At 41.9% G+C, this 16,823-nt stretch overlaps 1 protein-coding gene across 3 annotated transcripts in view; it reads right to left on the bottom strand.

Annotated features, from left to right (window-relative positions):
• The window catches only part of CAMSAP1 (calmodulin regulated spectrin associated protein 1), a 134,195-nt gene extending 125,744 nt beyond the window's left edge, over positions 1–8,451 (bottom strand). For 2 of the 3 annotated variants that reach the window (XM_043984511.1, XM_043984512.1), the window contains exon 1: positions 8,287–8,436. In XM_043984511.1, the coding sequence (XP_043840446.1) occupies positions 8,287–8,296 (10 nt within the window). In that variant the 5' untranslated portion in view covers positions 8,297–8,436. Of the gene's footprint in view, positions 1–8,286 lie in introns of all 3 variants that reach the window. The other variant, XM_043984513.1, reaches the window with a different exon arrangement.
• Between the last annotated feature and the right edge of the window lie 8,372 nt (positions 8,452–16,823).

Raw genomic sequence — 16,823 nt, 5'->3', positions numbered from 1 at the left:
TATATTCAAATGTACATATTGAGGTAAAATGAAAAAATATTAATATTTTTGTCTTTGCAGGCATATAGTTGGCCTTTTAATAGAAGCAGCATCAGACCTTACACCTGATTCCAGAATCTTTGTTTGTAAGATATAGACAAACAAAAGATATTTAAAGACTACTGTATACATAAGCCGCCTACTCTGAAATGGAGCAGAGCTAGAACAATAAGCTTTAATGTTGGCCATGGTTGCTGTGCACTGTCTGAAAGCTTGCATTTTCTTTGCTAATTGGACACCTCCTAATGAATTGTAAATGAGTCACTCTTTCCCCTTTTATCGTGCATTTTTAAATTACTAGGCTTTAGTACACTAGTTCTTTAATAGATGCACAGAGCCTAAATCAGTCAGAAAACATGGTATTTTTGAGTGGAAGGAACCTGAGAGATTATCTAGTTCAGTGATGTCAAATTCAAATAGAAACAGGGCCCACCAAACCATACATAAGGATCCCTACAGGCTGCATATTGACTTAGTTTAAAAACGTAATTTTGGGGGCAGCAAGATGGCGCAGTGGATGGAGCACCGGCCCTGGAGTCAGGAGTACCTGAGTTCAGATCCGGCCTCAGACACTTAACACTTACTAGCTGTGTGACCTTGGGCAAGTCACTTAACCCCAGTTGCCGCAAAAAAAAAAAAACAACACATAATTTTGTCTGTTTTATCGCATTTTTATTTATTTTGTTAAATATTTCCCAATTACATTTTCATCTGGTTTGGCCACACTCTGGAGTGTTGTGGGCTATGTGTTTGACACCTTTGAAGTAGTCTACCCTCCCCTTCCACATTTTACATGTGGAAACTTAAGTCAGGGAGGGGAATTCATTTACCTAAACTCATACTGGAATCAGTGATAGAGTTGGACTTAGATCCTAGGTTTCCTGACTCCCAGCTCTACAATCTTTGACTGTATTAGATTCATCATCCACTATGCCACTTCATGCACTCTAGTTCCATCTAAAAGTAGACTCTTCTCTATCTGCCATGCCTGCCCTTTCCTCTCCAAGCTCAGAGCCTTTACTTGGGTCATCCTGTATAGATGGAGTACATGAGTTCCCTACTTTCTCCATTCTTTGAAATATTTGCCCTTTCTTTAGGTATTTAGAGACCGGAAAGAGCACTTGATTTAGTCAAAGGACCTGCTTTCAAATCCTAAATCTGTCATTTACTATTATGTGATTTTAGGTAAGTCACTTTACATATCTAGGCTTCTCCTCATCTGTAAAATTTGGAGGTTTAATTAGGGAATATCAAAGGTCTCTTCTTGCTCTAAATACATGACCCAAGCATAGAATGCTGGGCCTAAAGTCAGGAAGACTCATCTTCTTGAATTCAAACCTGGCCTCAGACACTTACTAGCTATATGACTCTGGGCAAGTCATGTAATCCTGTATGTCTCAGTTTCCTCATCTATAAAATGATCTGGAGAGGGAAATAGCAAACCACTCTAGTACATTGCCAAGAAAACCCCAAATGGGGTCACAGAGAGTCAGACATGATTGAAAAATGACTGAACACTACCACCAACATGATCTGATGACCTCCTACTCTGCCAGTTCTCTTCCTTATCAAATTTCTTGTAGCATTTTGCCAAGACCTTTCCTTTGTACATTATCACTTGTACCATAATTATTGCACACATCTCCCATTATATTATAAACTTCTTGAAAGCAGAGTGTGTGTTGTGTCAGTATCTTTGAACCCCTACTGCCCAACATATATCCCTAGTGGTCTGTGCGGAATAGATACTTAATAAAGTCATTCAGATTGAATAAAATAGAAAAGAAACCAATTGAAAAAGTCTATCCTATTTTTTAAACCCATCATAATTAAGCTCCAGGTTACTTTTCCAAACTTATTATACATTACTCCACTTTTCTGTACTCCAAGCAAACTGACCTCCTCCCTGTTCTTCATGCATGACATCACATCTTCCATGTCCATGCCTTTGCCCAGTCCCATGCCTGGCATTCACTCTTCTTAATTCTACCTCTTAGAATTTCTAGCTTTCTTCAACAATCAGTTCAAATGCTGCCACTACATGAGGTCTTGCTTGATCCTTCCTCCATTGGAGACAAGTACTACCCTGCACTCTGACCAATATAACCTTACATTTGTTTTGTATAGATTTGGTGGGGGGCAATGAGGGTTAAGTGACTTGCCCAGGGTCACACAGCTAGTAAAAGTGTCAAGTGTCTAAGGTTGGATTTGAACTCAGGTACTCCTGAATCCAGGGCCAATGCTTTATCCACTGCGCCACCTAGCTGCCCCCATAGATTTTCTACTTACTAATATGTGTACATATTATTAATTGAATGTAAACTTTTCAAAGGTAAGAATAATTTTATTTTTGTTTTTTAATCCCTTCCCTCCCCCCTGAGTTAATGAATTCTTGTGGATTGATTGGTTGATAATCAATGTATCTTGACAAATGCTTCAAAATTAAATATCTTATTTTCATCATTGAAATAGGAAAAAACCGGGTCTGACACATGCTAGTCTCTTACAGTATTGTCTTTTATCAGTGGTTGAAGGAGTCCAGGAGCTCAGGTGAAAAGAAAATGGCTAAAGAGACTAGGTCTGAGCCTGACACATACCTTTTTGAAGATCCAATTCAGGCAACTGTGAGATTAAAATTGGATATTAGATCATAAATCTACCCTACTTAACCTTTCACTTAATTTATCTCCCAGACTAGTAAATGGAAGAAGCTTCTGGTTTTCTAGATAGAGCTTTTATTGTATGGTAGTCACAAGGTGATGTTGATTAGAAGGATAGGAAAGTAGAAATACAATACAAATCGTCTTAAGTCTAGGCTTAGTCTATATTCTGTATAAAATTCACCAAAAGCCGAAGGCCACCTTTGGGGAGAGAGACCAAGTCAAGCGCGTGCTGTTAACCAAGAGCGGCCGAGTCAAACTCCAGTCCGCGTCTGTCTGGTGCAGCACAGCCAGGAGACCAGCGGAGCAGGAAAAAAGGCCCCACTTCCATTCTCTCCTTGCCTTTTAAGCTCGCACCCCGGAAGTCAAGTGCTCAGCAGGCAATCTGGCGTACGTCGCAGGCAGACTGGTGTGCGTAGCTCATGCTGTTGGTCTCCTCCCCAAAAGGGTGGTCCTAAAAAAAAAACTGGCATCTCTCCATTATCTAACCGACTGTTAAAACTTTTTACCACACAACCCAGCCAATCAAAAAGGCCTCTCCTACCAATGGAGTTGACAGACCAGAGCCAGTTGCAGAATGTCTAAGCATGTTCCACAGTCTCTTCAAGGTACTTCCATAACATGTCATCACTACTCTTCCAGAAGCAGGCTCTCCAGCTTCTTGCTCATGGGAGCAGTGTCAGAGTTGTTCTTCAAATGGGCCAAGCCCCATCTCTGAATGGACCAGGCCTCAGTTATCTTCAACAAATGACCCACGCACAATTTTTCTATATAGAACTCTAATCTGCCCCAAAATACGTCAACTACAGAATAAACTCTGAAGAGAGACCTAGGGTAGCCAAGTATTGCCTTTAGAAAAACCAACAATCTCAATTCAAAAAAGGACTAACATGGTTATGCTTCATTACATAGCAACTCACTGTATGGACAATCAAACTTATATAATGTATGACTCAGAGATAAAATGACTCGGGAAAATGGTTGAGTATGTAATACCTTGTGATTTTCTCTGCAGGTCCCTTCAGCAATACATTTTGGTAAATGGAAGGCTATTGTTTCTCCTACCCAGAGCCATAACTAGAATGGGGCACTTAGGGCATACAGGTGTTTGGGGCAAACTGCCTCAGTTTACTCAAATAACTCGAGGAGACCACCAAGTCAAGCAGAGACAGATTTATTACGTTCCTGCAGGAATGGGCAAACTCAATGACTGAGTCACAATAGCTAATACATGCCTTGAGCTTTTATAGGAATGTTAGTCAGCGGGGAAGTCCCCACGCACACTAGTGTGAGCTCACAATCTAACATCCAATCCTGTCTCACCCAGGGTGTGTATTTAACTCATGATCAATGTATGGAGACATACATACATGTTCTAGGAACAAGGGGGAAAAGGGGAGGGGGAACCAGGTCAAACCAAAGGAAGAAGGAACAGGGGAGTAACAGTCAGATGTTTCAGATCTCACAGTTCCCACTGACTCCCCTCTCCCGGCCCCTATCTCTAAAGATATTCAACTTGAATAACAGGAAGAGTCACTCAGGTGTTTCAGCATTGTTTTGTAGTCATGTTAATTTTAGAAGGATGACAGGGTTAACATTTATCTTTGGCTATGTTGGGAAATCAAAGAAATAGAATAAAGAATAAACTAATAAATAGCACTTACTATGCACCAGGCACTATGCTAAATGACTTGCTCATGGTCACACAGCTAGTGTCTGAGGCCACATTAGAACTCAGGTCTTCTTAATTCTGGGGCAGCTAGGCAATGGAGCGGATAGAGCTCCAGGCCTGAAGTTAAGACTTAATCTTCCTAAATTCATATATAGTCTCAGATACTTACTTAGCTGTGTGACCCTGGGCAAGTCATTTTACCCTGTTTGCCTCAGTTTCCTTGTCTGTAAAATGATATGGAGAAGGAAACGGGAAACCATTCCAGTATCTTTGCCAAGGAAACCCCAAATAGGGGCATGAAGAGTCAAATACAACTTAAAAACAACAACTTCCTTGACAGTAGGCCTAGCGCTCTAGCTGCTTCCTCTCTAAAATGGGGATAATATTTGCCTTCCAAGGATTCTGTTAGTTTCAACAGATTATTACAACGTGCTGGAACTGGAAGATACCTCAAAGATCATCTTGTCAAACTGGCTTCAGAAGATTTGGAAGATGAGGAAACTGGGCTTCAGAGATTTGCCCCAAATGACACAGGAAGCTAGAGATAAAGAATGGATTAGAGGGACAGCTAGGTGGCGCAGTGGATAGAACACCAATTTTGGATTCAGGAATACCTGAGTTCAAATCTGGCCTCAGACACTTAACACTTACTAGCTGTGTGACCCTGGGCAAGTCACTTAACCCCAATTGCCTCACTAAAAAAAAAAAAAGAGTGGATTAGAACCCTGTTCTGACTCCTGACTCAGTGTTCTTTTTCACATATAAACGTTAGCTATTAGTACTACATCTATCATGAAGGACAATGAAAGAGACATATAACATAGAGTCAACTGCACTCATCTACTAGGAAATTATCTAACCTGCCAATCCCACTCCGAGTTTCCTCTCCCCATCCAACAAAAAGAAAGATGTGGGAAAGTGTTCTTATCGAATGAAGGCTGAGTGGTTTAAGCTGATGCCTTGCATCAGTCTGGGAGCCTCTGCTTCCATTTCGGGTGATAGCTGGGGAAGATATCTGAGCAGGGGCACAAAATAAGAAAGTTTCTAGTTCTCTCTGGGTCAGACCTTCCCAGAAAAACTTCAATATTCAGTTGGAAATGTTGTGAGTTGCCTGAGCATCGATTGTATTCAAAGGCACATAGCTAAGTCAAACAAATAGGTCTTAGATTACCTACTTCATTAGGCATCATCAGTAGCATGGAAAATTGATAGTTAATATGATTATAGTTGATTTGGCTATTGTCATTCACCATGCTACCTTAGAATGTAATGACCAGCTTAATATGAGGAAGTTTATTATTATTGTTATTAATAATAATCATAATACAGAGAATATAAAGGAGCATGTGGTTCTGGTACAGTAATTAAGTTGGCAGGGATCAAAGTCAAGTATCTAGAGTAGTTCTGCCACATTTGAAAAACATTTCAGTAAAAGGAAAAGGAAAAAGGACCTATATGTACAAAAATATTTAAAGTAGCTCTTTTTGTGGTGGCAAAGAATTGGAAATTGAAGGGATGCCCATCAGTTGGGGAATGGCTGAACAAGCTGTGGCATATGATTATAACGGAATACTATTATGCTATAAGAAATGATGGGGGCAGCTAGATGGTGCAGTAGATAGAGCACCGGCCCTGGAGTCAGGAGTACCTGAGTTCAAATCCGGCCTCAGACACTTAACACTTACTAGCTGTGTGACCCTGGCAAGTCACTTAACCCCAATTGCCTCACTAAAAAAAAAAAGAAAGAAATGATGAACAGAATGCTTTCAGAAAAACCTGGAAAGACTTATATGAGCTGATACAAAGTGAAGCAAGCAGAACTAGGAGAACATTGTATACAGTTATAGTAATATTACACAATGATCTGTGAATGACTTGGCTATTCTCAGCAATACAATGATCTAATACAATTCTGAAAGACTTATGATGAAAAATATTATCCTCTTCCAGAGAAAGAACTGATTGGAGTCTGAATGAATATCAAAGCATACTTTTTTTAAACTTTCTTTTTCTTTTCTTTTTTTTTGGTCTGTATTTTCTTTCACAACATGACTAATATGGAAATATGTTTTGTATGATTGCACATATATGATCTATATAAAATTGCTTACCTTCTTAATGAGGGGGGAGAGGGGAGGGAGGGAGAGAGAAAACGTCTAACTCGAAAATTTTTTAAATGAATATTAAAAATTGTTCTTACATGCAATTGGGGAAAAATAAAATACTACTTAAAAAAAGAAAAACATCTCAAAAGACTAATAATTCATACTATGTTCATCTTAAATCAGAAAGCAAGACCTCTGAACAATTGTTACAGATCCAGGAAAATAGAAATCTCAACAATACATTACAACAATGTACTTGCCTAATCCCTATATTGTCATAATAGATTAAAATTGGGTGGATCGATAAGGAGCTTTGGACTTGGAAATGAAAAAGCTATGTTTAAATCCTGGTGCTGCTGCTAACTTATTCTGTATGTGACCTTAGACAAGTCCTTTACCCTCTCTGGAGCTCAGTTTCTCATCTGTAAAATGGGGATAATATCTGCTTTTCAAAGGTTCTGTTAATTTCAAGTATTATAGCATATTGGAACTAGAAAGTATCTCAAAGGCCATCTGGCTCATGTTATAGATGTGGAAACTGAGCTCCATAGAGAGGAAGTGATTTGCCCTAAATGACAGAAATAGCTAGAGACAGAGCCTGGATCAGAGCCCGAGTCTCCTGACTGCTGGCCCAATGCCCTTTCCACTAGCCATGCTATATTCCAAATGGTGAGGCATCTTAAAGAGTATGAAGCACTTTGCAATTATAAAGTATCCATAGAATTTTTCAAGTTAATAATTATAGCAAGTCTCAGCTTTTTAGACCTGGAAGTTACCCCAGATATCTAATTCAAGCCTTCCTTTTTACAGATAAAGAAACTAATGTTCCTTTAGAAAGTGAATTGACTTTCCCAAGGTGACAGGTTGTGTTAGCTGTAATAAGAACATGAAGAATTGGCACTTAGTGCTGATGGGCTGCAAAGAGCTTTGCATACATTAATACATTTTCTCCTCACAACCACCTTGTGAGAGAAGTGTTTTCAGTATTATTATCAGAATTTTACAGAAGAGGAAATGGAGTCTGAGAGAGTTTACATGACTTGCCCAGGATCACACAGCTGAAAAGAATGAATCTGAATTCCAAGCCAGGTCTTGTCTATTCCAAGCCCAATGCTCTATTCACTCCACCATACTGCCTCCTTAAAGAGCAAAACCGGGACTAGAATTCTGGTTTCAGATCTCCTGGTTCCCAGTCCAGTACTTCTGGAGTGATCCTAAGAGTGTTTACAAAGCAATTCCTTGCTGGTGCCGATTTAAATTTTTGCTACTATTCCATGAGACCAGCAATCTACCCTCAGATTCTATAGTATTATTCTATACAATAAGAGGAGCCACATTCTGCTTATTTCACAAAACGTCTATAATTTCATGGGTGTGGTTACTCCACTCAATAAACACTCAACAAACAGATTACAACCCCTCTGTGCTTTAGTAGACCTTCATAAGCTGATTGGGCCAAAAGTACTCATCACCTAGTGGTCAACCTTGTGGTTTTTGTGTCTCCATACATCAAGTCTAGTCCTTGGATAATGTTAGACACACATCCTTCAACACCTTTCCAGTTTGGTAGAGCTTCAAGAGCTTGTCCTTCACTGGCATGACTTTTAGAAGCCCAGAATTATCTCTGTGTCACAATGAAGCATTGGAAGAGAGGAAAACTTTAGGAAAGGATGCTTGTATTTGAAAACTACCCCAGCAGTGGCAAAATCCTTAGGCTATTTGAAAGGCTGTCCTGGTGGTGCATGCTCTCTCCACATCCTCCCCCCCTTCCTGGATTTGCTTCCTCAGACAGAAGGACACTGTCACTTACTGGTGGTCATCAATGCCCTCTCGACCTCTTCGGGCTGAACCAGGGCCAGGGAAAGCAAACACAGGCGTCTTAATGAGCTGAGAGCCAAAAATCTCCCTGTTGTAGCCAATACAGCTATTGTCCAGGCTGCTCCATGCAGCTGCTCTGTTGGCACAGAGCTCAGCCTTCAACCCACATTCTTCTGCAAACCAGTCCCAGAAAACCTGCTGCCCATGCACAGCGTGGACCAGGACAGACAAGCATAGCTCCTGTCCCCATAGCAACAACTAGATGAATCATAGCTGTTTTATAACATGACATCACAGGAAGGGGAAGAACAAGCTGGAAACATTCTCAAGGAGGAGGAGGCTGTGGGTACTGCCTGTGCCAAAAACAGATTTTAAAAGCACACGTGAACAGACACACAGATTCACAAGAAAATTTGGGCACAGGCTCATCCCCCAAAAGGCAGAGGGTATTTTCCTAGGACAACCACATACCACAGGCCAATGGGACAACTCTAGAGAAGGGTTGGATTTTTCTTTTAAAGGTCACCCAAGGAAGCTCATGGTCAATTTGCATCCTCTACCCCTCCCACCCCAAGGCAACATCTGGTTTCAAGGCAACTTGTTTTACTTTCAATTAAATGCAATCAAACATTTATTAAGTGCTTATGATGTGCCACACACTGTGCTTGGAGGTGGGAAGACAAAGGCAAAAGGAAACAGTCTTTACTCTGAAGGATTTTGCATCTCATTGGGGGAAACAACATGTACATATAGAAATATAAACAAAATATATAAAGACCCAACTTTTGGATCACTGCCAAAAGTGCTTGGGCTGGAGCAAAAAGAAAGAGAGAGCATTCTCTAAGTTCTCGAGAGACTTCCAACTTTCCCTAAAGGCAAACTCCCCAGAATGCCTTGTACCCTGATCTTGAGGAGATCCTGACCTTAAAAGGATTCTGGGGATAGGAGAGGCAAAAGCAAAGCCAAACCAGTGAGAGCAAACCACAAAAGACTGTGACTTTGGCAAACAATAGAGAATGGCAGAGGTTGAAGTCATCCCAGTCAGTCTATATGCTGAACTCTGCCATGGTGGGTTGAAATGAATGTCATCAATGCCAATCTCCCCAATGACAGAGCAAACCCTGGGAACCCAAGAAAAGAATATAAGAACTGGTCAGTGACCATCCAAGATGCAGGAATGGGCTTATTGGTGAGATGTCTTGAAGATTTCCCCCTTGCTTTCCTAGGAGATTGAGATCCACTTTCAGGTTATATAGCCTACTTATTCACTTACTTCACCCATTCCTTAAGAGAAAACTGTACAGCGGAGAAGATAGTTATATTACTCCTGCCCCTCCTCTTCCTCCTCACTCCTTATGGCAAGAAACCATGTTCTTTTATTGGGGGCGGGGTGAGGCAATTGGGGTTGTGACTTGCCCAGGGTCACATAGCTAGTAAGTGTTAAGTGTCTGAGGCTGGATTTGAACTCAGGTCCTCCTGACTCCAGGGCCTGTGCTCTATCCACTGTGCCACCTAGCTGCCCTGTTCTTTCTTTTTTCACTGCTATTTCTATAAACAGTATTTTAAGTGGTTCTCAGTTTGTATGTGACAATGTCCCAAATTCTGAATATCCATTCAAATTTGTGCCAATTCTGCTTACTTGAATGATAGCAGTGAAATTGGAAATGTAGGAGCCACCCAGAATAGAGGAGATTTAAAGTACTGAAGTTATCATGAAGCAGTTTAGATCTTGTCAGTGCAAATTGGCTGGGGGTCCAAGCCACATATTTAGTTGAAATTATAGTGCATTAGAGGGAGAAAGAGAATAAACAATTGAGATAGGAGGCAGCATAAGCCAAACAAGTCAAATCATCCACCACCTTGATCTTCACCTCCCCTTGGACCTTGATGGAGATAGTCCTGGACTCTGAGCCCAAGAGCCTTGGGAATAGCAGTCTTCCCCAGACCACTATACCTGATTCCAACCCAGCCCTTGCAGCCATCAGTGAGATGATATATCATTGAGGAAAAGGGGCCAACCTTCATTATCAACACCAGCAACAACTGCTGACCAACTGCTACCAACAGGAAGATAGGAACAAGAACTCTGGGAGTGGCGGCTCCTCTCAGCCCAGCCCTCACAGTCGTTCAGAAAGTCGTTCCTGTGGAAAAGGGGCCAGCCGTCCCCACCTACTACCAACCAACTGCCACTCACGGGGCAGATAAGCCAGCCTAGCTGAAGCAAGGTGCCCTGAGGGAGAGACAAAAGGCAGAATGTGCAGGCAAATAAAACCACCATCACCACCACCACCACCACCTTGACCACCATCTTCCCTCAGACCTTGATGGAGAACTAAAGATTCTTGGTAATAACAATTCTTCCAGCCTAGTTTCTATAGCCATGACTCTGCGAAGCAACTTCCATGAAGTACACTGTAAACTGCTCCCACAGGTGCTATAGTCACATCCATTAAATACTCAAAAGGAAAGTTCTTGTCACCAAAGACCTTGGCACTGTCATATATAGTTCAACATCCAAAAAAAAAAAAAGATTTTATCAGCGAGAATAACATTAAGAAACATTACCATCTACTCTACCACTGTACCCTGAAGACCATGGGACCTTTCCATCTGACTTTCTAGATGAAACCTTCTATATGTGTTATCTCCCCCATTAGAATGAAAGCTACATGAGGGCAGGCACTATTTTGCTTTTCTACTTGTGTCTCCATAACTTAGCACAGTGCTTTGTACATAATTAACACCTTAAAAATTCTTCATGTGGGGCACCTAGGTGGCACAGTGGATAAAGCACAGGCCCTGGATTCAGGAGTACCTGAGTTCAAATCCGGCCTCAGACACTTAACACTTACTAGCTGTGTGACCCTGGGCAAGTCACTTAACCCTCATTGCCCTGAAAAAAAAATTCTTCATGCATTCACATTTCTCCTTAGAAGATAGCGAGAGAGAGGTCTCAGGATGCAAGCAGGCAAAGGATGGGTAAGCATATTCTCACATTCAGACTGCTGGCCCCCATTCTTGACACATCAGAGATATGAAAAAGGAAAACTCTTTGCATGTAGGAAGAAGGTGCTGAAAGAAAGCTGTCTCCTTTTTCACCACCACCACCCCACCACAGCCCTCCAAAGAAGGGAGGAGTGAGGATGAAGCATATAATAGGAAGCTTATGCAAACTCAGAGTAGGGAGGTGTGTAAGAAATTAAAAAAGGGCCAACTCAGGTTAGAGCAAAGTACATGAAGGGGAATCATGTGCAATAAGTTTGGAAAAGTAGGTTCAATTCAGATTGCGACAGGCATTAGATGACCAGAAATGGCACTTGTGTTTGCTCCTACCACTGGGCAGTATTCAGCAGGAAAGTGTCATAGTTGACATAAAGGACAAAGTGACATAAAACATGCCTGTGTTTTAGAAATGTCGCTTAGGCAGACATGTAAAGGATGGATCAGAGAGGGGAGAGTTCCAAGTCGGGGAGACCAATTAGAAAGCTATTGTCATAGTCCAGGTGAGAAGTAACCAGAATGGCTTGAGAGTGGAGAGAGACAATAATATTTATGAAAGCAAGATGCATAGGATTCAGCAACTGACTGGAAAGATGGGAAAGTGAAGTGTCAAGGATGTTTCTGAGGTTGCAAGCCTAGCTGAATAGAAGGATAGTGATACCTTTAACAAAAATAGGGAAGTTGACATGCCACATTTAGGACACCTATAGGACATTTCATTTGAAATATATAATAGTAAGTCAGTCAACAAGCCTTTATTATGTAACTACTATGTGCCAGACACTGTGATAAACCCTAGGGATACAAAGAAAGGCCAAAGACAGTATTTATTCTCAAGTCACTCATAGTCCAATGGAAGAGACAATATGAAAATAATTATGCACAAACAGTATATATCCAAGACAAATTGGAAATAATAGAGGCAAGGCAAGAGCACTGGAAAGGCTTCTTGAGTGGATAAAGTGCTGGCCCTGGATTCAGGAGGATCTGAGTTCAAATCTGGCTTCAGACACTTGACACTTACTAGCTGTGTGACCCTGGGCAAGTCACTTAACCCCAATTGCCTCACCAAAAGAGAGAGAGAGAGAGAGAGAGAGAGAGAGAGAGAGAGAGAGAGAGAGAGAGAGAGAGAGAGAGAGAGAGAGAAGAAAAAAAATAGAGGAAAGGCTTCTTGTAGAAAGATGGAATTTTAACTGGGACTTGAAGGAAGCCAGGAAGTAGGGATGAGGAGGGAGAGTATTTCAGGCCTGCAGAACAGTCAGTGAAAATGGAGTTTAGAGATGAATAGTCTTTATAGGTCATAGCAAGGAAGCCAGTATCACTTGAACATAGAGTATATGAGAGGACCTGAGGAGTAGGCAACAAGGAAGACTGGAAAGGTAGGAATAGAAAGGTGAACCATGTCATGAAGAACTTTGAATGCCAAATAGAGAATTTTATACTTGATCCAGAGGTGATGGGGGCCATTGGAATTTATTGAATAGAGTAGTGATACCATCAGATCTGTACTTTAGGAAGATAATTTCATCATCCATGGAAGGTAGACTAGAGTGAGGAAAGACTTGAGAAGCAGGGAGACCAGCCAGCGGGTGATTACCGTATTCCAGACATGAGGTGATAAAAGCCTGCATCAGAGTGGTGGCCGTGTCAGATGAGAGGAGTTGTATATAAGAGTTGCAAAGGTAAGCTCAACAAGACTTGGCAACAGATTGGATAAGGGAGGTGAGAGAGAGTAAGGAGTCAAAAATGACACTGAGGGTGCTGGTGTGGGTGACTGAGAGGATGGTGGTACCCTCAACAGTAATGGGGAAGTTTGGAGGAGAAGAAGGTTTAGGAGGAAAGATAATAAGTTCAGTTTTTTGTTTTTGTTGTTGTTGTTGGTTTGTTTGTTTTTTTTAAGTGAGGCAATTGGGGTTAAGTGACTTGCCCAGGGTCACAGAGGTAGTAAGTGTTAAGTGTCTGAGGCTGGATTTGAACTCAGCTCCTCCTGAATCCAGGGCTGGTGCTTTATCCACTGTGCCACCTAGCTACCCATAAGTTCAGTTTTAAATACCACATAAGCAATTGGTGAGTGACTGGAACTCAGCAGAGGGACCAAAGCAGGATGTATATCAGCAGATATATATCTGTACAGAGATGATAAGCTCAAAGGAGCTGATAAACAAGGCCCCCAAGAGAAAAATAGAGAGAAAAGGGGGAAAGGGTCAGGACGGAGCTTTACATTGGCACCTTCAATTAGGGACCAAGATACAGATGATGATACAACAAAGGAGATTGAGCTGGGTAAGAGGAAAATCAAAGAGACAACAATCTAACAAAAACCAGGGAGGAAAGAATGCCATGGGGAAGCAGGCAGTCAACATTATCAAATGCTGCAGAAATGTCCAATGGGATGAAAAAAATACTTTGGATTCAGGAGAAAAGATATAGGATGATAGCTTAAGGGGATGGTAGGGAGAAATAAGACCTTTTAAGGATGGTGGAGACTAATACATGTTTGTAGGCAGCAAAGAATGAGCCAGATAAGGAGAGATTGAAAATTAGAGGGGGGGGGATAATTGAGGGGACAATCTGCTGGAGGAAATAAGATCAATGGTATATGTAGAAGGGGTGACCTTGGTAAAGAGAAGAGCCACCTCCTTATCAGAGATGGGGGATAAAGGCGGAGAGAATAGGGGATGATGTTAAGGAATTTTGAGATGTAGAATAAGCAAAAGAAGGGAGTTGGCAGTATATGGCTTCTATTTTCTCCCTAAAGTCTGAGACTAGGTCATTTGCTGAGAGGGGGTAGTGTGGGAACATTGGGGAATGAAAGTGGGGTAGGAATGGCTATTATGAGGAGTACAGTAGAGAACCAACCAGGAAAAGGTAGTAGATTGCTGTGCAGCAATGAAGGCTCCATTAGGATCAGAGAACATACATTTATAGTCATCAGGACTGTAACCTCCTCCAGCACTATTTAAAAATACAAATTAGAGCAGAAAAGGCAAATAGGTAGGGTAATCCAGAGTTGGGTCTTAAAAAAGCATGAGTGGTGATAGGGCAAGGTGATGTGGAAAATCACACGTACCCTCTGACCTTGTCTGTCTCAGACAGGCTCTGGCCTTGCTGTGTTCCAGCTACAGTTACAGGCCTCCTTTGTACGGTAATCACCGACCTCATCCTTGATTGATACACTTGTATGTATCTGGCTGACCATGCCGCTATACCACACCTACTCTTTTTGTATATAACCAGGTGGGCTACAAGACTCGGGGCCTACTATTGGAAGTCTGACTCCCCCTTTGGGCCCACACGTAATAAACTCTCTCTCTCCACCTCGAGTACCTGGCTGAGTATTTCTGTGTCAATCATGCCGTAACAAAGACACTAACGGAGTTGAGGAAAGAAGACAGTATCAGATTGACCTGATTGACAATAATGTCAAGATTTTGAAGGAAGAACAATGAAGACTGGGCTGGGGCAATAAACTGAGCCAACTGGAGGGAATTGAATGAATGGATGTTATGGCAAGGATATACTTTGAGATGTTTTTCTTATGTATACTTTGAGATTCTATATTTTTATTTCTTTGCCCTGCTTTTCAATGCACTCTTTTCAAACTCTACCTATCTCAGAGCTGGAAAGAATCCCAAATCCCTTTAACCTCCAGGTAGCTACTACCCTTGACATTAGGTTATATGGATGGGGTTCTTCACTGGACTTACAATCTATGGATAGATTTTAGGACCAGGAACATGGATGAGAATAAAATCTATCTTTATTTCCACATGATTGGTTTCCTTTGTGATCCTATGTATTTTATTTTATACATTTAAAAACCTTATTCTGAGATGAGGTCCATAGGCTTCACTGGGCTTCCAAAGGTTGTCCATGACACAAAAAAGGATTATAGAAATACTGTTCTACCAGCCATGGACGCCATGCCTCAGCAGATAAGCTGTCAACATGCTTACCTCTGTCACTCCTTGGGCAAACCACATACTGTCCAGTTCACCGCTAGGCCTCCACTGTAGGACCTGCCGGAGCTTAGGCTCCCCCAGGGCATCACCCCTGAGAACAAAGGTTTACCCCTCCCCCACCTTGGTGAGGCATTGGTGAAGGATATTATCATAGATGTTCATTTTTTTTTTTTATCACATTGATATGGGGAGAAAAGAGTTATAACCACATCATATCAGGCTCACAGGAGACTCAGAAAATCTCAGAATTAGATGAGACCTGAGAGGACCAGTCCCCATCTTTTAGCTCATGTCTCACAGGCTGCTTGGAACATCATGCCAAATGCAAACTTCTTTGGCCAGCCTTCGTCTATTTTGGTTTTGTATCCTTAGCATTTAGCACAGTGCTTGGCACACAGGAGGGGCTTTGTAAATGCATGTTGAATTAGGAGTTTAGCACTTTGTAAACCTTAAGGTGCTACATAATGTAAGTTGTTAGTTACTCTTCAAGGTTTTTGTCTGAGAGTTCTCAAAAGCCCGAGAGTTCCTGGGTGCAATCATTGGCCTCTGAGTGGGAGGGAGAGTTCATCAATACTATGTTCCTTGGAAAGCAGGAGGATCCTCAATATGACCTCCGCAGAGGGACTTGGGGTCCAGGAAATCTAGCCTTGCAAACTTCTTCCCTGCAATGGCGGAACCTGAAGCAAATAAATAGAGCATAGACGGAAAGCCTAGGGAGACAAAAATATAGCCAACATTCTTTCCCAAGCTAGCAGCATCAAGGGATATTGCCAGACCTGCCTAGTGCTCTCTCCAGAGAGGAGGCTCCTGTTTCACTAAGCTCCCCCACTAGAGCCAGGGCAGCCAAGTGGTGCAGTGGATCCCTGAAGTTGGGAGGACCTGAGTTCAAATTTCACCTCAGAGACTTACTAGCTATGTGACGCTGGGCAAATGACTTAGCCCCAATTGCCTTAAACATCCAGAGCCATCTCCAGTCATCCTGATAGATATCTTGCCACTGGACCCAGATAACTCTGGAGGAGACAGTGAGATTGTTGACTTGCACAGCCCTCCCCCGCTTAAATCCAATTCACTGTAAGTTGTGACATCACCAAACATCATGGTCCTCTTTGAGAATAAAGGACAAAAAACAACACCAGAGCCACACAATGGAGTACAGATGGAAGGCTGCTGGCATGACAGGATAGGCTACTGGAAAGAACCTTGGGCATTAAGGCAGAAGATCTAGGTCAGTCCTGGTCTGTCCCTGACATGCTGTTTGACCTTGGGCAAGTCATTTTCCCTTTCCTGGGTTCAGTTTCTTTGTCTGTAGATTGAGGGGGGCTTGATCTCTAAGATCCTATCCAGCTGCAGTAGTCTGTTATTCTGTTTCCCAATATAAACTCTATTGTGGGCTAGGACTTTTCCTGATTTCTTTAGCTGTTAATACTCTTTTTCTTTATCTTTTTTTGTGGGGCAATGAGGGTTAAGTGACTTGCCCAGGGTCACACAGCTAGTGTCAGTTGTCTGAAGCTGGATTTGAACTCAGGTCCTCCTGAATCCACTGGTGTTTTATCCACTGGGTGCT

Source organism: Dromiciops gliroides, chromosome 2, assembly GCF_019393635.1.
Source record: "Dromiciops gliroides isolate mDroGli1 chromosome 2, mDroGli1.pri, whole genome shotgun sequence".
Lineage (NCBI taxonomy): Eukaryota > Metazoa > Chordata > Mammalia > Microbiotheria > Microbiotheriidae > Dromiciops > Dromiciops gliroides.
Note: the sequence above shows the minus strand (reverse complement) of the source record. Positions and strands in the feature narration are given on the sequence as shown.